This window comes from Lepidochelys olivacea (assembly GCF_965140295.1).
Source record: "Lepidochelys olivacea isolate rLepOli2 genome assembly, chromosome: 2".
Taxonomy (NCBI): Eukaryota; Metazoa; Chordata; order Testudines; family Cheloniidae; genus Lepidochelys; species Lepidochelys olivacea.
Window position 1 is genome coordinate 92,773,049 of NC_140412.1, and position 22,363 is coordinate 92,795,411.

The following is a 22,363-nucleotide window of genomic DNA, read 5'->3' on the forward strand; positions in this document are numbered from 1 at the left end:
ACACCCCCGCCAGCTTGGTGTCATCGTTAGATTTTGTAAATATACCTTCCACTCCACTATCCAAGTCATTAATGAAAATATTGAATAGTACTGGATCGAGGACTGACTGCTGTGGGACCCCACTACATATGTCCTCCCAGTTAGACAGTAAACCATTGATAACTAATCAGAGTACAATTTTTCAACTGGTTGTGCACACACGTTATAGTAATTTCATTTAGACCACAGTTCCCTAGTTTGCTTCTGAGAATGTTTTCTGGGACTTTGTCAAAACCCTTACTAAAATCAAAATGTATCCCATCTACTTCTTTCCCCCCATCCACTAGGTCAATAAACTGTCAAAGAAGGAAATAAGGCTGGTCTGGCATGATTTGTTCTTGACAAACCCATGCTGGCTATTCCTTAGAACCCTATTGTCTTCTTGGTGCATACAACTGGCTTATTTCATCATTTTGTTCCGGGATCTTTCCAGATATTGAAGTTAGGCTGACTGGTCTATAATTTCCTGGGTCCTCTTTGTTTCCCTTTTTAAAGTTAGGTACTATGTTTTCCCTTCTCCAGCCTTCTGGAACATCACCTATTCTCCAGGAGTGATCACAGATACTTGCTAACAGTTCCAAGATTGCTTCAGCTAGCTCCTTAAGTATCCTAGGGTGAATTTCATCAGGACCTGCTGACTTGAACGCATCTAATTTATCTAAGTATTCTCTAATCTGGTCTTTCCCTGTTTTGGCTTGCATTTCTCCCCCCTTGCTGTCAATATTAATTGAGTATCTGGTCATAATTAACCTTTTAGTGAAGATTGAAGCCAAAAGCCATGGGAAGACATAGCCAGAATAGGGATGGATACTGAATGCCCCTAAAGGTGATCCCCTACATCATACATGTAGGATGGATGATGTGAGGAAGAGCTTGGACGGGCATAGATCTTCCATTGTTAGAAGAACCTGGTGAAAAAGTAGAGAGTAGCCAGACTCCTGGGTAAACCCCATTGATTAGTGAGAAAATCTTTCTCTTCGTTTGGCACACTTCCACAGCTGAGATTAGCAGAGGCACTTGAGTAGGAACTGCCTCAGTATAAATGAGAGGAGGCTGGCTGGCAGGATGTTCTCTGTCAGAGGTCCTTGATTTTGTAACTCACTCCCCCTGCGTGGTCTGCAGAGCTGATATGTGTTAACTTTCCGGGCATACTACAAACACAATCTTTCCCATTTTTTTAGTGCTATATTTGTGGATGGTAGCAAGAGTTTGCAGGAGCAAGTCTTTGAGGAGGATGGAATATATAGAGATCTTTCATGTAGACTCTTGACTGAATTGTGTCCTTAGAAGTGTGTGTACATCTGTTCTGGATTTCAGTGGGAATTGCATACAACTTCATGAGAGTAGAATTTAGTCCTAACTGGTCTAATCTTAATTTGATGAGTGGGGCTTTAGTGGCATAACCCTCAGTAGCATTACTGGAAGCTATGTATATATAGATCTAGATAGATGGATAGGTTTTGATGTCGTTATCTATTTATCTATGAACATTAAGGTTACAAACAACATTACAAAAGAACATTAAGGTTGCAAAGAACATTAAGGTTACAAGGGCAAGCACTGAAAAATTAGGCTAAACCAATATTAAGACTGGCTTCTTAAGTGTATGCATTGTGACACAGTCTTTAAATACATGATCACATATTAATTTTTCCTCAGAATTCCTGCATCATTCAGGGGAAGTAATCTATTTCTGTGTAGTAAAACAGAATTTAGGAATCTAGAACCCCCTGCTCTACACCTTCATGGTAAATTGAAGACGTTTTGGAACCTAACTAATATGATATGTAACCGTTGCAAAGCAGTAGGGGCATCTGGGAGTTCAAAGTGCAGACAGTGAATTCCTGATCATAACTAGCTAGGAAACTGGCAGTTGGGAAGGTGAGTAAAGGAATAACTTTACAGGGCTGGACAGGACTCGTGGAGATTATTGACTACTCTATCTCTTTAAAAGTTGATACTGTTTTACATCATGCAAGTCTGAAACCTGGTGGTATAAAATGTAACTGGTACAACTGATCATTATTCACTATTTACAGTTATTAAGCCAGCACTATATTGTGTGATTCAGCAAAAGAATGAGAATGGCACATCCACTAGTATTACCTCTGCCTGAAACTAAATTTGTTTCAGTAATTGTAATATCTGCCATTATAGCAGCATTGTACAATGAAAGAGAAAAGTAAGCACTGATTACATGACAGTTTTTGTTGTGCTTTTTCAGAGTGCAAATTCACCTGCACCAGTGGTAAATGCTTGTATCTTGGTTCGCTGATTTGTAACCAACAGAACGACTGTGGGGATAACAGCGATGAGGAGAACTGTCTACTTGTAACAGAGCATCCACCTCCAGGCATCTTCAGCTGTAAGTACTTAATTTACCCTTTGCGTATGTCTATTGTGCACACTGTCACTTCAGAATTTACTTTTATGGTTGACAGTTTGGTTTACAGTATGTTTTGGGAAGGTGCTGGATGAAATGAGAATTAAAGGTTGTTTTTCTTCACCAACAGTTAATTTGTAATTTGCTTTCTCTAAGCAATAGCTTCCTTCATTCAGGAAGTTTCTAACTCTGGAAATGATGGTATCTTTTTTTCGGTCCTGCAGCTATTCACATGACGGTGAGCTCTTATGGGACATACAAGGTTATTGCTAGTTGAGAAAGTTTGTTTCGAAAATATACAATCTGCATTCATTTATTTTACCACATTCCTAGAAAAAATAAATGTTATGTCAATTTCCAGAGCTTAATTTGGTTGCATGTAGAAATTGTGGTTTCTGCAGTAGTTGTCCCTGTTAAATAAGTTTATTTTTATTCTAAAAGCAGCGCTTGCTTTCTGACAGGACTGAGTCTATGTGCTTGTTTGTGCATCTGTGTAAAATATTTTAATTTCCTATTCTTTGAAATATAATATTCTCTTTGCACAGAATGATAGAAGTTCATTGGCATCTGTGTATATTTCACATTGACCGGTGTACACTAAGATGTGGTCTTAATGCTTTTTCATATTTTGGCATTGAAAATTGTTTGGTTGTAAATCTGTTGTGCATACAGAGCCATTACATTTTCAACACCCATTACAGAAAGCTTCCTATACCCCAGTGGAATGGGGCAGCTAGCACATTTTCTTAATGGTTTGGTCCTGTTATACAGTACTGGTTAAGCCATTTCAACTCAGATTGAGAGGTTTGATTTTTCAATCATTTTCAATCATTTTATTAAACAAACAGCTCTTTCCACATGCCAGATTCTAATAACCATGTACAGACTGCAGTGGCCGGTGGAAATCAGATGGTTATATGTGCTACTTGGTATGCTTCTGCAAATCAAAGTGTTGGAGTGTTTAAAATTACATGTCATAACTTGGACAAGTATTAGGGTTGCCAGGAGTCTGGTTTTCGACCAGAATACCTGGTTGAAAAGGAGCATTGGCTGCCGTCGGCACTGCCGACCGAGCTATTAAAAGTCCAGTCAGCAGTACTGCAGGGGCTAAGGCAGGCTAGTCCCTACCTGTCCTGGCACTGCGCGGCACCCCGGAAGCAGCCAGCAGGTCTGGCTCCCAGGTGGGGGCGCCACAGGGCTCCGCACATTGCCCCCACCCCAAGAACCGGCTCCTCACTCCCATTGGCTGGGAACTGTGGCCGAAATGCTTTGGTACATGGTATGCAAGATGCCACTACTCTTTCTGAGCCATACTGCTGCAGTTGTAATCATCCTTGCTCTACATGGCATGGAGGAGCTGGCAGGCTCCATGACTCTGGAATTTGCTGCCTCCTTGATCTCTCAGATCCAGGATCTGTTAACTTTCTGGTCATACTTTAAGGCCTGTTTCTTTTCCCAGGCATTTGGAGGAAGGTGGTTTGTAAGAGGGAGCATTTCATTCATTGCTAGGGGTGTCGTGAAGGGGGTTAACTGTTTATTTACCTATAGTGGAATGGACAGTGCATTTTTTCTTATACTGCATATTATGAGGTTGTCAATTTTAATTGTTGTAAGGACTCCTAGAGTTCAGGGTGGGAGCCTGTTAATAGAGAAGCACCTGTTCTAAATAAAAAGAATAAGTAAATAAAATATATGGGGAAATAATAGTCTCAATGGTGAACCAAGGAGAAAAAGATAAAAGCCAACAGTCAAAATAGTATTTATAAACTACTTGCTCAAACTAATTGGGATTGGTGGTATTTGTCATCTACTGGCCATTATGTATGTTCTTATATGATTCAAATTAGTACCAGTGGTGTTATGTAACAGAAGATTATTCTGAATAAGGCAATAGATCTAGTAGTCTGTTAGCTTTCCAGCTTAGGAAACTAGCTTCTAAAATAGTTGTTAAATTGAAGTCCCCAAATTCTAAAGAGATGACATTTTGAATTAAGGGAGTTTTTGCATGTTTTCGCACAGTGTTTTTAATAGGAACCCCTACCAGATGTTGTGTGGGCTTGAAATAACCCAACAGCTAATATTTCTAGTGGCCCCCATATCAGTGACTGAATGGTAATAAAAGTAACACCACTGCTCACCAGAGGTGTTTTCAAACAGAGATTTATACCATTGGTATCACTATGGCACCTGGATCTTTTGGTTGATATGCACTACCTTCCAGAGAATACACAGGAAATATCACTGAATATGCAAATATGCTGGAAATCTCTGTCTTGATCTAAAAGTTCCAGCAGGATTGACCTCCTCTTTTTCTCTTGGAGTCACTTTGTCTTTTGGTGGTGTCACCTGGCACTAAAAAGTGCTAATGACTTCCCACTGCTATATTGTATTTAAATGTGACCCTTCGCTTTTTGTTCTGACTTTCTTTCTCTACAAACTATGTATATCTGACCTCACAATAACGCTAAATTAACACAGCTATGAAGGTTCTGCTTGAATTTGTTTAAACACTCTGTACCTTGATAGGGGGAGGGATAGCTCAGTGGTTTGAGCATTGGCTTGCTAAATGCAGGGTTGAGAGTTCATTTAGGGATCTGGGACAAAAATGGGAGATTGGTCCTGCTTTGAGCAGGGGGTTGGACTAGATGACCTCCTGAGGTCCCTTCCAACCCTAATAATCTATGAATCTAGCTATAATCCATGTTAGGATGTGCATTCCTTGGCTACTAGTGAATTTCTCATTTACCTGCTTGTCAATAGCCAAGCACTGAACGCAGTGTTTTTGCTTATTGCTTGATCTAGTTAAGTTATGTGAAAAGTGATAGAATGATTCTTTTGTGGAGTCTGTGATGCCTGGACTCAGTGATGGCAGAAAAGATTACTGCATTGTGCCTAAACATTTGTAATGGCATAGATCTGCTACCACGACCTGATGCCGTTGTGAACTCTACTGATTTGGTCTTTCCAGATACTGTTACTGACCTTTTTTCATGGCCACCCATAATACTGAGAATAAATGAGTGCAAAATGGCAAAGACAGTGCTTTTCAGAACAAGGATCCAAGGAAAATTAAACATGACAGTACTAACCAGGACATTCACGGCAGCATATAGGGACCGCAGCTGCAGTCCCTGTATCTGGTCAGACACAGGCTTTCCTGTGAAGGACATCCTATCTGGTGTGTGGGAAATATTTTTTACTTAGCATGTCTAATTACCAATCATTATTATTATTAGCTATTTTTGTGGTTTGAAACTGCCCAATCCCAAAATTATTGTTGTTCCCTGCATTGCAAGTAACTTTAAGAGCAAAGGATTTAAAACTCATTAAATTTTATTTTACTCTTTTAACTAAAAGTCTTAGTTTTTGGATGAATGATCCACGTTTGCTTTACTCTGTATTAAAAGCCAAATTTTGTCCTTTATCTGCAGTTCCAAGATTTTTTTACCCTTCTGTTACAGCCTTATGCCCAGCAAACAGTTACCTACTTAACGTTGCATGAGTCGTCCCATTTCAATGGGACAACTCACATATGAAGAGTTAAGCAAATATGTAAGTGTTTGCAGGATTGTGGCCTGATCACTTTTCCTCTGCTGATTTACCAGAAGAGTCTGTCTCCCTCTTGAGGGATTTGCCCCTGTATAGCTGTGAGAGACTGTAAGCCAATTAGGTCATATGTATACTAGAAAAAAATGTGTGTTTGGCTAACACGAGTTAAAATCCTAGTGCAGACAAGAAAAGTTGTAGTATTAATGCATGTTAGTTGGGGCAGGTAAATTCTAAGCAGCAAACATATTAAAACTACACCTTGCCTTGTCTACACTAGGGTTTTAACGTGTGTTAAAATCCACTTTTTCTCCTAGTTAAAACTAGTGTGGTGCATGACTGTCCAACTAGCCTCCTAGAAAGCAGCCTCTGTCAACTTGAGGCAGCACAATTTATCATTTGTATTATTACTCACAGTAGTAGTACTTATTTATTACTCTGGTAATAGAGCACTTATCACATAGCAGCTATATGCCTATTTAGAGGGCTAGCATACAATAATTACAGAAAACTGTGATAGGAAGAAAATGAAACCAAAGCTCCACTAAACTTGCATTGGATAAGAATGCAAATTCAGATTTTTCACCATTGCAGTCTTGGGCTCAGTAACGACTTGACATGCCTTGCAAAATTACTGTACGCTTCCTTGTGTGAGACCTGTAAAATCAGGACTGTCTGAGGAATTTAACAACATGCCTGTTTCTACCAGGGCACAGTTCATTTGTCATAGTTTTTTCCAGTGTTTGTGCAGCAAGTGATCCCCCTACCTTAGCCTGCCCGGGCTGCTAGGAAGCAATTAGATTTTGAAAGTGGCATAAGGAATGGAAAGGTTAAGGCTGCTGTCTCTTTGCAGCACACAGTACTGCAGCCAAGTGTAACTGAGAAGCATTGCATCTTCTAGAGGTGCTCGAAATCTAATTCTTAGTTTGTCTGGTTGACTGTATAGCCTGTTTTCAGTGAAACTGGTTGTGTGAAGTGTTCTGTGTGTGCACATGGACATGCTATTTAAACAAAATACTGACTTGCGTGAAAACGAGATGAACTATAAAATGAGGGGTTTCAGAGTAAAATGAGGCAGAATGCATCTTCTCATGTCACATGAAATTTATGTACACATCAGGTGCATTAATGAGGTTGACACTTCACGACAGTTTGGGGTAGTAATATCAGGGTTTACTGTGAAATCTTTATTTTCCTTGGTGAGGTAAATAAATATTACTTCCTCACACCTTTTGTGACAGCTGTGTACCTTGTAAAAATCTATAGGGGGGTTGAAGAATGATTCTGCTTTAAAAACAAGAAACTCAAACAAAGGGAAATATTTTGTTTCATAAAAAATAGAGAGTGGTTCAGAAAGGCCTTTTGCAAGGCTCTCTTACTGTTTCACTGAATTTGTGCAGATAAAAACAACCTCTCAGATTTACATTTTGATTGTGTTTCTGCTTTCATGTGTGCCGGGCTGTCCCACTTCAGGTGAAATTTATCCATTTCTTTAAATATTTAGCAGTCTAGCGTAGATGTTAATGAAAGTCTGGCACTGCTATTTTGAGAATTGCAACAATGATAGTAATTTTCAGTGTCAGATTACTGCTTTGCAGAGGGAAAGGGAGATGGGAGGAGGAGAGAGAAAAAAGATTGTTTCACTTCTAATAGAGTTTGCCATCAGCCTGGCTGTGCCAGACAGATGGATCATGAATACTGTCTAGACGCTCTCTGCCTGAGTGGAGCTGTGGTCTCTAAGGACAATCAATGAGACGCCAGCTTAAGTAACTGGGGAAAGTCAGGACGAGCTCTCCTCTAAGCAGATAGCAATCAATGCAGATCCTGCAAGCTAGACACAAGGCCCTCTGTTACTGATAACAGGTCAATGCCGATTTTAGCTGAAACTTGTCTATTATTAGGCTTTAGAGGGAGAGAGAAAGAGGCATAGTATTTTAACGCTATTGATTTCAACTGTATATGTCCAGAGAATGCAGAATGATTTAATTCAGGAGTGTGGTACTTGGGAGGAATGGCGGATACGGGGAAGCCGTCATATGGCTATAAAACACACACATCAACCTGTTTAGGTAGGGCCTGTATTTATTGATTGGTTTAGTCAGTGTATACACTTGGAAATATCCCTGCTGCTCACTTTCCCTCAGTTTGGTCCGCTTGGTCAGGAAGCATTTTTTTTTCTGGCCTTTTTTCCCTCCTGCCTACATTCAGATGATGTGATGTGGGGTATCCAGCCAGCTCTGCCCTCGCTTTGGTGTTGGGATGCTGTGCTAACCAGGGAAAGCCTCTGGGAGATGTTATTGAGCTTAATGCTCTTTAGTACTGTAAATTTTCGTTGCTTTGCTACTAAGTACCAGTCATTTCTTGCTAATTAAATAAATCTGTGTGAAGTAGAGCTAGAAGTGTATGCTTCTTAACCAGCAGAGTTATAACAATGGTTGGATTTAATGAATTTGGTATCTTATTGGAAATGGCCAGATGAATCTCTGGTGCATACATGGCAGAATTACCCACAGTGGTCTCAGTTCTGGTTTTCTGTATAAAACCAAATACTCAATTTAATCTGTTGGTTTTTGTTTACTTTTAGAAAATCCATTTTGTTTTAATTCTTTAACCCCTGTCTTGTACCTTGAAATGCTAGAAGCTGTAAGCAAAGTGTTTATTTTTAAAATTGTTTATTCTCTGCAGATTTTGAAGACCATCGAGAAAAAATTGCTGTTAATATAAATCTAAAGTTTGAATGAGCAAAGCATGATCTGATATTGATATTTAAGTTCTGTATTTATTAAATTTTGTTTGTTTGGTTGGTTGGTTTTCAAAATATCAAGGGCTGTTTGCCTTTGTGTGGAGACATGGGGTGAAATCCTGGGCCAGTGTAGTCAATGGCAAAACCCCTGTAGACTTCAGTGGGACAAGAGTGCACCCACAGTTCTTTGGAACACTAAGGTGTTAAAAAGTGTGGCAAACATCTGGGCGGATTTTTAAAATAAGAGGCAATGTCTGGGATTTTTCGGATTTTTGCGGAGCAGGTGTTGCAGTTCAGAAAGAGCTGTCTCTGTGACCCAATTGGTCCCTCCCTTACAGCTGCCAATATGCCCACCCAGGCTCCGGGGAGAGGAAGAGGCCTGCAGGGAGGTGCTGACTGATGGGCTGGCATTGCGTCCTGGGCTTGTGCCAGCTGCCCTGCTCTGTGACAGGGAGCAGTACTGCCCCCCACCTCAAGAGTGAGGCTGCAGATACCCTCTCCAGCACTCCCCAGATATCACCTCCAGCACCCCAGTACCTCTCCCAGTATACACACACCCCTCCAGCATCCCCCAAATGCCCCTTCCTACACGCTCCCAGTACACAAAACCCTTCCCAATCCACAAATACCCCCTACCAGTACACATACCCTTCCAGCATCCCCCGCCAAATACCCTCTCCAATATCCCCCAACTGTACCTCCCCCTCCCCCAAGCTCCTTCTCCCTCCACCTCTGGCAGTGGTCACTTTTTGGGAACCTGAAATATGGTAACCCTAGTATAAGAAAATACATTAATTGGAATAGAATGAAGAAACTGTGCTGTAATGTTAACTTCAGCCCACAGTATCACATGTTGGACATTGTTCTTGTAGAGATATTTGTTTGTAGAAGATTATGATTTAAAGATGCTCCATCATAAGGGACAGTATTATGAACATGGGAATTTGAGATGTGTCCTGGAGGGAGAGGGCTGGGAACACCTCATGTCTGTGGGCAGCAGTTCACCAGAGACATTCTCCAGTTTGTTTTATTAAAGTTTTATTCCTTTCTCATTCACTGGTTTGTTATTTAATGAACCCCAAGATCATTACAGTTCTCATCCCCATATATTTTCAGTTTCAGGGGAATTTGGCCATAGAATTTGGTAGAAGTTGTGTGGCTAAATCTCTGAACAATTTCTTAATACAATTTTCTAAAATATTTCAAATCTGACTTTTTTTCTCTCATTCATTCAAATATAATGATAACTGAATAACTCCTAATTATGAGCATTACATCTGTGCTGTGTTTGTACTTGGCTAACACAGGTATCTAGATGAGCGATCATAAATTTTGCGTCATTGGAAATCTCTAGATTGACTTCTCCAAAGCATGAAGCTTTTATAAACACTGCTTCTATTTTCATAATTGTTAAAGCATTACAGAGGTGGTGTTTTGAAGGGGCTTTTAAAAAATAATGTGCAATAACAAGCCAAATAAACAACCCTCATCCCCTAACAGTACTACAGACTGTCTAATATTTGATAATTTTTTATTCTATGGACGTATGCGTGACCCAGTACCTCCAGAGACTCTTCATATTTTGATCAAGTGAACAACTTTAATTTCTCTTAAGCAAAAACATGTCGCCCTAGGAAGCCATCCTCTAACATTTACATTTTAGCCATTGGAACAACTTCCAAGGGTTGGGGTGAATTCTCCATCCCCTGGCAATTTCTAAATAAAGATTGGATGTTTTTCTAAAAAGATGTGCTCTGGTTCAAACAGGAACTATATCAGGGAAGTTCTATGGCCTGTGTTATGCAGGAGTCAAACTAGATGATCACAGTGGTCCTTTCTGGCCTTTGAATCTATTATTCTGTTTCAGTCAGAGATGGGACACTAGATGGGGAGGGCTCTGAGTTACTATGGAGAATTCTTTCCCAGATGTTTGGCTGGTGGGTCTTACACACATGCTTAGGGTCCAGCAGATCGCTCTGTTTGTGGTCGGGAAGGAATTTGCCCCCAAGTCAGTGTGGCAGAGACACTGGGGTTTTTTTGCCTTCCTCTTCAGCATGGCGCAGGGTCACTTGGTGGCTTAAACTACTGTAAATGGTGAATTCTCTGTAACTTGAAGTCTTTAAATCATGATTTGAGGACTTAAGTAACACAGCCAGAGGTTAGGGGTCTTTTACAGGAGTGGGTGCAGCGAGGTTCTGTGGCCTGCAATGTGCGGGAGGTCAGATTGGATTATCATAATGGTCCCTTCTGGCTTTGAAGTGTATGAGTCAAACTTTGTGATAGTTTGTACTCTATTACTAAAGATTCTGTAGTATAATTTGTAAAAATAACGAAGTCTTAGTAATATGGCGACACCCAAAAGCCTCTAGATGGTTAAATCTTTGCTGAGGCTGAGAGGCATCTATTTTTTGGTGAAGACTAAAAGTGTATGGATGAGTGAAGTAATGAGATTCTACTTTCTCTGTGGGGTGTGTTTGCATGTGTGTGTGCATGCATGTGTATGTATATATGGAATTGCAAAGTGGAGACCACTGGAATAATGAAATTCCTTCAGAGAAGGATTTGTGAAATGAGGGGACCTCAAGCCATGAACTGCACACGTTCTTTCTTGTAGTTTCCTGAGGACAGTCATCTTGGAGCTCATAGAAAGTGATGAATTTTGTTGGTTACAGCACTCTGTGTTGTATGGAAAATTATGTACAATTCTGTGCCCTCTTTAACCAAGATATATTGCCTTTGATACAAAGCCACCTGTTCTTCAGAGTCAGTGATAAAAACAAGAACAGACATGCTAAGGCCTTACTCAGAAAAGCAGTTGAGCACACGCTTAAAGTTAAACGTGTGTAAGCACCATTCCTTAGACGTTTTCCTGAGACGTTTTCATGAATTGTCTAATTGTTTCAGTATTTTTTTTCATTATAAAAAGACTTGGTCCAAATAGTAGCAAAATATATAGGATAACAGGCTCTGTGAAACTAAATATAGCTGTGGATGCTTCAGAATTTAAAGATAAGGATGAAATATAAATGTTAGTGGGTAGGGGTTTGGAATGGGCTCATGAAAATGTAGTGTAGCATATGTTCCCTTATGGTAACAAGATCCAGTTAAAGCCTACCTAGTACTTTAAAATATTCCTTAAAAAGTGATGGTGTAGTGTAATAATGTCTGGTCAACTGAATCCCATGGAAGAACACTTCACTTCTGGGTATATAAAAAGTATAGGATATTTATCCTGGTCAGAGAATTTAGCGTTAAGGTGAAAGAAACACTGAGGGGGAGAAAAGTGCTCCATCTCTCTTGAATTTCATAGGCATAAGAGTGAAAGAAGATGGTTTTTAGGATCCACCATAGCAAACGTCTTTCACAAATCAGCAGACATTGGCTCACACTGCTTCTTTCTGTTAAGCATCTAACGTTTCACATTCTGCCATTTTTTAATAGCAAAATTTGAATTTTTCTTCCTGTTAACATCTTACTGTTTTCTGAATAGTGGTGTTAAAAACTCAAAAACCTAAGGACCATAGCAGCCTCATACAGAATTATGCTATATTTAGTACTGGACCAAATTCACCCCCTACCCTCTCCCGCACATGAAAGCTGGATTTGAGTTTGGCCTATAAGGTTTAAATATAAAAAGCATAACTTGCAAAGATAGGGTCTGATCATGCACATGTAACTGCTTAGCACATCTCAGGATTAGGCCCCATGCATTATAAATATATAGAGTATACACACATTTATAGACACTATTTATTATTTAAGAAAAATGTCAGCAGTTGCATATTATAAAAATATCTACAGCAGAGTCCCTATGAAATGCTAAGTGTGTTGGGTTTTTCCCATTTGTAATTAAAACAGAAGTAGAAATTGTTACAATGTTGGGAATAAAATCAGGTTCTATAGAAATATTTTTGTTGATTCAGAGAATGCAATAATCGGGAATGCAGACCAGCTCTACTTGAGCCACTGCCAGAGTAATGTAAAATAGTGATGATTCAGCAATGGTGATATTTTTTTCTATAAATGTTAAGCTGTGTTGGATGCCTTATTCAAGATAAGCATCTTCTCCAAACAGCGAAACTGTTCAAGAACCTTGAGAGATGTATACCTGAGGAAACGGATGTTCTGGTAGTGCTTGCTTAACTCAGAACCTTTCCTTGTAGAATGTATTCGTCTAACAGATTGTTACAGTACCGATAACTTCATTCTTTCTTCTCTTCGCATTCTCCCTCAGACCCCTTTTTCCCTTCCAGTATTGCTGTGTAATAGGTTCATAGAGGTGAGAGGGAATAATGACGCAGTATGTGAATACAGAGTCTGGCACCTAGTAACACCTTGATAGAAATAGAAAGCTGTGAACACAGTATTAAAATATGCTAACAAGCTGCAGGAACTAATGGGCTGAATTTTTACACTGCAGATGTTCTCCCGGCACTTGTGCTGAATGCAGTAACAAATGTGTGGAACTGATGATGATATTACTGTGTTCTTGGCAGTGCTGTTCTCTAAAATCATCTCTCGCTTCTTTACGTTTTGCTAAGGTTTAGAATGTTCTCCTCTATGGACTAAAATAAAGGATGTAAGTATATCTATCAGACAAATCTATACCTCTTAGTTTGTGGCAGTTTGCTTTCAGCTGACTGGAGGTAGTAGGTTATGACAAGTCAGATGAGTCTTGTTTGCGTAAAGTTATTTTTATTCAGCCATACAGTATTATATGTATATATTCAGTATTGTAGAGGTGCTGGTGAGGAGTTCTAGATCTTGTGTATGTTTATTAGGTCTCCTGAAACATTAAGGGTCAATGTTCTTGAAATCTTGCTCATTTGATGAGATAAACTAAACCATATAGAAACATAATTGAGATACTGTACAAAGTCTGATTTACAAACAACCTTCTCCTATCTTTCACTATGCTAAGATTCTGTTTTATTTTGGAAGGAAATTTTACTTAGAGGTTCATTTGTCCCACCCCAGCATCTCAGTCTGTCCATCCATGTCTCCCTTTCACTTTCAGTACTCAAGAGAAAATAACAATAATCTCTCCCTCTCCTCCCTACCTTCCAATTCTTTTAATAACAAACAGTCTTGACTTGCTTCCAGTAGGTTCTAGCATTTCTGAAGAAATCTGTATTCATGCTGGCAAAAGATTTGCCAGATGCCACTTGGAATCATTACTTTTCTTTGCAGTTTTTTTCTTCTTTCTCCTTAAAGAGGTTTTTGTAAATAACAAAATGGAAGGCACACATTGCTTTTGTTTGTCATATTCGGTAGCTTTTGTATTGAATGCCTGTTGTTTGCACTAGGATACTTATGGTACCAATGGTCAGCCAAATGGCTCTGGATAGTAGTAGTAGATGATAGATTCCCTTCAGCAAGTGCATTTACAGTGTACCTACTGTACAAGGCTTTCCACCATGCCACCTTATACCAAACCTTTTAAAAGGTGTTAGGAAAATTAATTCCATTTGTGTCTACTAGAAAAGGAAGGTTAGGGCTGAGATGACATGAAGAATATGGATAGTCTTGTGGACAGGGTATGGGTCTTGGTGTCGAGAAATCTGGGTTCTTTTCCTAACTCTGTCACAGATTTCCTGAATGACCATGGGCAAATCATTTTAACCTCTTTTTGCCTTCATTTCCCTATTTTTCTTCCTTTCTCTACATCAGAGAGGTGTGGTCAGAATAAATTAATTTAAGTTCATAAGGCACTTGCAATGAGATGATGAGAAGCCACAGAAGTGCCACTAAATTCAGCTGAATATTTACAAGGATAATACGTGTGTGCTCCTGGATGTGTAGAGGAGTGCACTCATCACATGATGCTCCTTGTGGCTGGGTTTTGCAAAGCAGCTCATTTTTCATCTAGCTCCCCCTTCCAATAGCTGCTCCAGCCCTGCAGCGGTCTCACTTCTCATGATTTGGCTTTCTGGCCAGGTTACTTTATATTCTCTCCCTTTCCAGGGTATCAGCTTCTCACACGGACAGTCTCCCACTTGACAATGGTCCATCAGTATGATGTCTTCTGCCCATACAGGGTTCCTTTCCTGTTCCTCTTTTCTGTCAGAGTAATGTGGCCCCAGAGCCAAGGCCGGATTAACCATTTGTGGGCCCGGCACCAAATGTATTTGTGGGCTCCCATGTAGTCGTTATGAGTCCCTTCTGAGTGTGGGCCCAGAGTGACAGCACCGTTGGCGCCATAGTAAATCTGGTACTGCTGGGATCGGGATTAAAACATTTATTCAAAAACAAAATAAGATATTTGAAACCACACTTGACTGAGACCTCCACTCAACCCACAGAAAACAAACTGGGCTAGCATCAATATACCCAGAATACTCTTGAATTTGGGTTTACTTGTGTGAGAGGTTGTTTGTTTGTTAGTTTTGTCTTTTTTGTTAAAATGCTCAGAACCGGCTTGGGGCTCTGCATCTCCCTACCACCATCCCCTCTACCCAAAGTTATGTTTTGTAAATACAATTTTGATAGCTGGATTTTCTACTTTGGTACAGTAATGTTTACAAAACATTTTAAAAGTTAGTTTCTTTCACCTTGTCAAGGTTCCTCCCCCACTCTGAACTCTAGGGTACAGATGTGGGGACCTGCATGAAAAACCTCCTAAGCTTATCTTTACCAGCTTAGGTCAAAGCTTCCCCAAGGTACAAAATATTCCACCTGTCGTCCTTGGATTGGCCGCTACCATCACCAAACTAATACTGGTTACTGGGGAAGAGCTGTTTGGACGCATCTTTCCCCCCAAAATACTTCCCAAAACCTTGCACCCCACTTCCTGGACAAGGTTTGGTAAAAAGCCTCACCAATTTGCCTAGGTGACTACAGACCCAGACCCTTGGATCTTAAGAACAATGAACAATCCTCCCAACACTTGCACCCCCCCCTTTCCTGGGAAATGTTGGATAAAAAGCCTCACCAATTTGCATAGGTGACCACAGACCCAAACCCTTGGATCTGAGAACAATGAAAAAGCATTCAGTTTCTTACAAGAAGACTTTTAATAAAAATAGAAGTAAATAGAAATAAAGAAATCCCCCCTGTAAAATCAGGATGGTAGATATCTTACAGGGTAATTAGATTCAAAAACATAGAGAACCCCTCTAGGCAAAACCTTAAGTTACAAAAAAGATACACAGACAGAAATAGTTATTCTATTCAGCACAATTCTTTTCACAGCCATTTAAAGAAATCATAATCTAGCACATACCTAGCTAGATTACTTACTAAAAGTTCTAAGACTTTTAAAAGAGGGTGTGAGAGAGAGAGAGAGAGTCATCAGGCAAATATTTGATATTTTGTTGATAATTAATTGCCTGAATAGTGAACAGTATCGGTAAGAACATAACATACTGGGTCAGATCAATGGTCCATCTAACCCAGTATCCTGTTTTCCAGTAGTGGCCAGTGCCAAATGCGTCAGAGGGAATGAACAAAACAAGGCAATTTATCGACTGATCCATCCCTTGTTGTCCAGTGGCTTCAGCAGTCTGAGATTTAGGAACTCCAAGAGCATGGGGCTGCATCTCTGACCATCTTGGCTAATAGCCATTGATGGACCTGGCCTCCATTAACTTATCTAATTCGTTTTTGAACCTGGTTATGCTTTTGGCCTCACAACATCCTCTGGCAAAAAGTTCCACAGGTTGACTGTGCGTTGTCGGAGTACTTCCTTATGTTTGTTTTAAACCTCCTCCTACTGTAGCACCTTGGTCATCCAGTGGCCCCACTGATTGTTTGGGAGGCTTCCTGCTTCTGATGTACTTTAAAACATTTTTCCTGTTGGTTTTTGTGTATTTCGCTAGCTGATCTTCAAATTCTTTTTTAGCCTATCTAATTATACTTGTACACTTGACATGCCAGAGTTTATGCTCCTTTCTATTTGCCTTAGTAGGATTTGACTTCCAATTTTTAAAGGATGCCTTTTTTTGCTGTTAACTGCCTATTCTACTCTGCTGTTTAGCCAAGGCAGAATTTTTTTGGTCCTTTTACTGTTTTTTCTTTACATTTGGGGTATACAGTTAGTTTGAGCCTCTGTTATGGTGTTTTAAAGTAATTTCCATGACGTTTGCAGGCATTTCACTCTTGTGACTGTTAATTTCCTTTTAATCTCCAGTTAACTAGTATCCTCATTTTTGTGTAGTTCATCTTTTTGCAGTTAAATGCCACTGTGGTGGGTTTGTTTGGTGTTTCCCCCCATATAAGGATATTAAATTTAATTATGGTATGATGATTATTACTGAACACTTCAGTTATAGTAACCTCTTGGACCAGATACTGTGCTCCACTAGACTAAATCAAGAATTGTGGATTCAAGGACAAGCTGCTTCAAGAAACAGTGATTAATGGTGTCTAGAAGTGGTATTCATGCTCAATTAAATGCAATGTTTTGTTTTCCTGACCTACCTAATCCCTACAGTTCACCATAACTAAAGTGGCTTAAATGAAAAATATTAAGAAGGATAATTAATTTAGAATTTTTAAAATGTTTTGATTTCAAAGAATAAATTCCTTGTTGCAGATGAATGTAAATCCAGGTGCCATCAGTATTTAGAACTCATGAAGAGGGTTGACATTAGATATGTAACTTGACTCATTCATTTAGCTCCATGTATACTAATGTATCACAAATAGCTCCTGTTTTATTTTAAATGCTACAGCATTCATTCCCAACATATCTTTTTCAGTTAAACTGTCAGCAGAGAATAGCCATATTCTAAATTGCCATAAATTTGGTGAAAGTAAATGATAGTGTTACCTGCATGATCAATGACTCAATGGGAAATTTTATTGCAACTCATGTAAAATTTCCCATTTCCCAATATTATCTCTAAATATTGAAATACTAAATATTAGAATTTCCAGTTGACTGCTTTCCATAGTAAAATTGTTTCTAAAACACCACTTTCTTTTTTTGTACCGCAATCCAGACACGTGCACTTTCAACCCCTGCCCGTTATGTAGGAGCGTGAATTAACAAACAGTACAATTAGTTGTACCAAAATGTTCATAGGTTAGTTGTCATTATGTGCTGTATTCCAGTTAAAGATCATGTATAGCTCAGAAAATATGACTTAGGATATTTGTTACCAAAAAATAAAAGTAGAGAAGACTTTTTCTTTGATGGCTTTCTCTATTTATAAAATGTTTCTCACTCTTTCCTGAAATGACTTCCTCTTTCTTGATGCTTCACCCTGGAAGGAAGCTTGTAAATTACAAGAGAGCTTTTAATCTTTTTTCCTGAGTGATTGGGGAAATTGAATATCTCCCTTCCTTTCTCCCCACAATTTGTGGGTTTACTTTGTAGAATACAAATGAGATATTTACTGGGTGTAAAAAAAGAGAGAGAGAGAAATCTTTCGTGTACAAATGGTGCTTTGGAGATCTCTCAGTTTGCAAGACTAATCTGAGTAAACACAACTGTTTCTCCATATTACCTGAAACACTTCAGTTGGTTGTTTGGTTGCATTTTCTGGTATGACTTCATAAGTCGGTGCTTACCACAGCTAATAACTCTGTACAGAGGTATTTATGGACAATAGCAATAGGAACAGATTTCAGAGATCTTTGAGCTGCTTTTATAGGTACAGAGGATCTAATCAAACACACACAGAGAGAAATTCTGCCTTCACAGAAATACAGTTCAAACCTCTGCAGTAGCCGTGCAAGCCACACTATTTACTTATGTATTTAATTAATAATTTGTTGCAATGGGAAGTAAAACATATAGCAACTTCTAAAACTGAAACCACAGCAGGGGGTTTTAGGTAGGCAGAATGCAGTTATCCACATGCAAGACTCAGAAACGTACCATGTGATTTTTTTTAATGGCCACAAATGGTCAGGACACCGTTTTTATGTCTCACCACTTGTGCCTCGTGCCGTTATTCATTATAGATAGTTATAGTTGTCAACATTTAAATTTTTTTTCCAGAGGTGATTTTCCAAATAAGCCTGATCAACTGCGGGTCACCAGCTGCCAGAGAGCTGCCTACGCATTCTAGTATATTTTAGGTGGCTAAAAATATAAAAGATATTAACTATCTGGGTCTTAATAACCATGCAATTTTCAGGCTTTTCTTACATATCTACTATTCCATCACATTCAAAATTTACTAAATTCTGTATTTTCTCTTTCATATTGTGTATTGTGATATTGCATCATTACATGATAGTCCATTATTGTTTAAAAAAAGGGGGGGAGGGAACTCCCCAAAAAACAAAGAAAAGGTACAGTTTCAGCTACTTTTGGGCATGGAAGAAAACTTGTGATGGAGGCCAAAAGCTGAGACTGTGTCATGCCCAGAATGGGTGGTTGCAAGCATGGTTGTTAAAATTCCACATAAACTACATTACAAATGGCTTACTTTTAAGAAATGGCTTCCTATTCCAGATGGTACTGTATTCACAATAATTTTGTCAGTGAAAAACCTATGAAAGGTGCATTGTTCTTCAGCACAGTAATGTACAGTATTTTGGCTGCAAATCTCTATGAGGGTCTATGCGAAAACTGACTGACTACCAAAATTGATATATTTAATTGAAGTGACAGCAGCTGCAAATATACAATCTAATCCTGTTCAGATGAACTGATATAGTTTATAGCAGTATCACTGTTTGAAAATCATAGCATGAACTTTGCTTCTTCCTTAGCAGAGGGCTAGAACATACAGACACCATTTAAAACTATTCTGATGTACACATGGGTAAGTGTGCAAGCCAGCACTTGCAGCTTTTCAGCAGTAGTTATGTTTCTTTCCTCGGATGATTGCATAAGATGGCTTGCAGTTATTTGTGTCTGCAGGGGTGAACAAGTTCTACAGCTCAGCCCATGGTCATCCTCATTTCATAAAGGAAATGCCATCCAAGGAAACTTGTGCCTAGTATACATAGCTGCATCTCTGTTTGAGCAGCCTCCACTGCAATTATTTGCTGGGCCTTTTAGCCCTCAGCCATACCATATTAAAGATGAGTGTAGCTGAAACCTGCTGTATTTCAAGTACATATGGCTCTTTGGCTCATGGCAAATTGCTAATGCAGCCCTCACATGGCCAAATATTAGGTACTCCAGTGTAGTAGTAGCTATAACAATACAGTGTACCACTTTTCATTCAATACATGATCTGTGTGTACAACACCGAGCACAGTGGGCCCAATCTGGTTGTGGCCTCTAGGAGGTATCTCAGTATAAATGTTTATTAATCATTATAATATATCTTTAAACATATTTTCCATCTTTGTGTTCTTGTGTGGCCCCCATCACCTCTGAATGCCTGAGAAGTATTTAGGAAATAATTCTCTCCGTGCCCCTATGAGGTGGGAAAGAATTATACCCATTTCACAGATGGAGGACTGAGGCTGAGAGATTGACTTGTCCACGATCACACAGGAGACTGTGGCACAACTGGGACTGGAACCCAGAGCTCCTGAGTCCCAGACCAGTTATCCCTTATCCACAAGAACAGCTTTCCCCTTTACAAAGCTGGGTGGTATCCCATTTTACAGATGGGGATGCTGAGGCACAAAGTGGTTGTGACTTGTCCAAGGTGACACAGTGAGCCAGTGATAGAATCAAGAATGCAGCTCAAATTTCCTGCTATTAGCCCCTTACTTTATGAGTACTAAATAAAATAACTAAATACCTAGAGTACTCACAATTTTTTTTAAAAAAAAAACCTCTTTATATGATTCAATGTATTTTAAACCTACTGTATAATATATTAGGTTGCCTGGCAGCATGGATACCCAAAGGCAATTATTTGGTACAATTCCCTCTGTCCACTGTTCCTAACTTTTTCATGCCTTCAATTATTTTAACAGATTTAGTCAAACAGAACGGTAGGGGTTTTGTTTTGTTTTCAAGAGCAGTCTGCAGCCACACTGCTGAGAGAGCGACTTTTTAATGTGGGTGCTCAAATTAAATATAATTTGTGATTGGTAGCATAAGGGAGGTTTCCTTTAAAATGCCTTTAGGTGTAGACATTTAGTAATACACAAATTGTATATATTGAACAAATACATACTCAGGTGAACTCCAGGGTAGATTAGAAGAATGCAATGATTTGATTATAGTGGAACACTGATGCAGTATCTATCAATGAATTGCTGTATTTTTGACACCCAGAACAGACACTGTGTAGAATGCATCTGAGTGTGTTGAAAATAAATTGAGCATGGCTGTATCAATTCTGAGGAGCTGAAGTCTTGGTTTTAGACATAAGTGCCTCACTTCAGCAAATTGGATATCTGTCACTGAAACATAAGTGCTGTTTCTACTGCTGAAGAAAGCAGTAAAAAGGACTCGTTAGATTAAGCCTGATCTCTGTTCATTTAAATCAACACCAAGACTAGAGCTAGCTGGTGGTCTGCCTCTTTTCACTTGCTCCCTTCCATCTTTTAATGCCTTGCCTTCTAAAATCCTTTTAACCAAATCAGTTCACTTCCTTCTGTTCAAAGTACTGATGCTACAAAGTCCACTGAAATTTAGAAATTTGACAGCTTTTGCCTTCCTCATTTTCATTCAGGCTCTTGCAGGGGGGATGTCCAACAAGCAAGACAGATAAAAGAAGTAATTTAGGCTTAGATTTCAGATAAAAGAATCAAAGTTGGTGAAATGTTCCAGTATAACAGTGTATCTTCTATTCTTCACTGCAAAATGTATTAGAATATAAGCAAAGAAATATTCAAAGGAGAATCATCTGGATCTTTACCCGTGCCATGTATTATAAGCCAAGTTTGAGAAATAGAGAATTTAATGAAAAATTCACCTGACATTCCTCTCCCACCCTAGAAATTGTTTAGTCTTCTTGCCAGTCTTAATGCTGGGTTATCAAGGGCAAGTTCATGGTTAAGAACTATCAGTAAAATGTATTTTAAAAAGACATACCAGGTCAGCAGGCCATATTAAGCCAAAGTGTTAATTTACTTCAAAGCTTAATTCTCTAATTAGCAGTGTTTCTTCACAAAAGTGCTTCAAACATAGGAAATAGTGTATAATTTCTGTGGAAAGAGAAGCTTAATGAAAAGCCCTGTAGAATATAATCGAAAATTATAGAACTATATCAGATAGTAAAACAAAACAAACAAGCAAAACCCTTGGCTACATACTAGGGTTATAATTCTCTATGAAGCACTAAACTTTTTAGAATAATTTCTTTGGATCTCTACTGGCTTTATCCCTATTCAAGTTTACAGAACTTTTCCACAGAAGAAGATAATTTAACATTTTCCTAAATGCCTAATATTAAGTGGGGCATTTTCCTACAGGTCAAATGTTACAGTAATCTAAAAGAGAAAGGGAGTTTATCTAAAATGAACTCTCATGGAAACTTGGTTCATTGTTAGGTATTTTCTCAGAAGCTGGGTACATTGTTAGCATAGTCTAGAATAGTATTCATAGACATAGATGTTAATTAAGATGAGCAATCAAAAGAGAAAGGAGGCATTTAAAAAAAAGCATCAGATAAAATTTCTTTTAGTCAGTGGTTTCAACTTTTTCATTTGCAGACCCCTACCAAATTTCGAATGGAGGTGTGAATCCCTTTGGAAATCTTAGACATAGTCTGCGAGTTCCCAGGGTCTGTGGACCACAGGTTGAAAACTACTGCTTTAAGGCACAGGACAGTACAGTGAAAAAACAA

The 22,363-nt window shown here is 39.0% G+C and overlaps 1 protein-coding gene across 2 annotated transcripts in view; it reads left to right on the top strand.

Moving 5' to 3' along the window:
- Positions 1-22,363, top strand: part of LDLRAD4 (low density lipoprotein receptor class A domain containing 4) — a 435,520-nt gene that overhangs the window by 230,220 nt on the left and 182,937 nt on the right. For both annotated transcript variants that reach the window (XM_084619586.1, XM_084619587.1), the window contains exon 3: positions 2,264-2,404. In XM_084619586.1, coding sequence (XP_084475712.1) covers positions 2,264-2,404 — 141 coding nt within the window. The remainder of the gene's footprint in view (positions 1-2,263; positions 2,405-22,363) is intronic.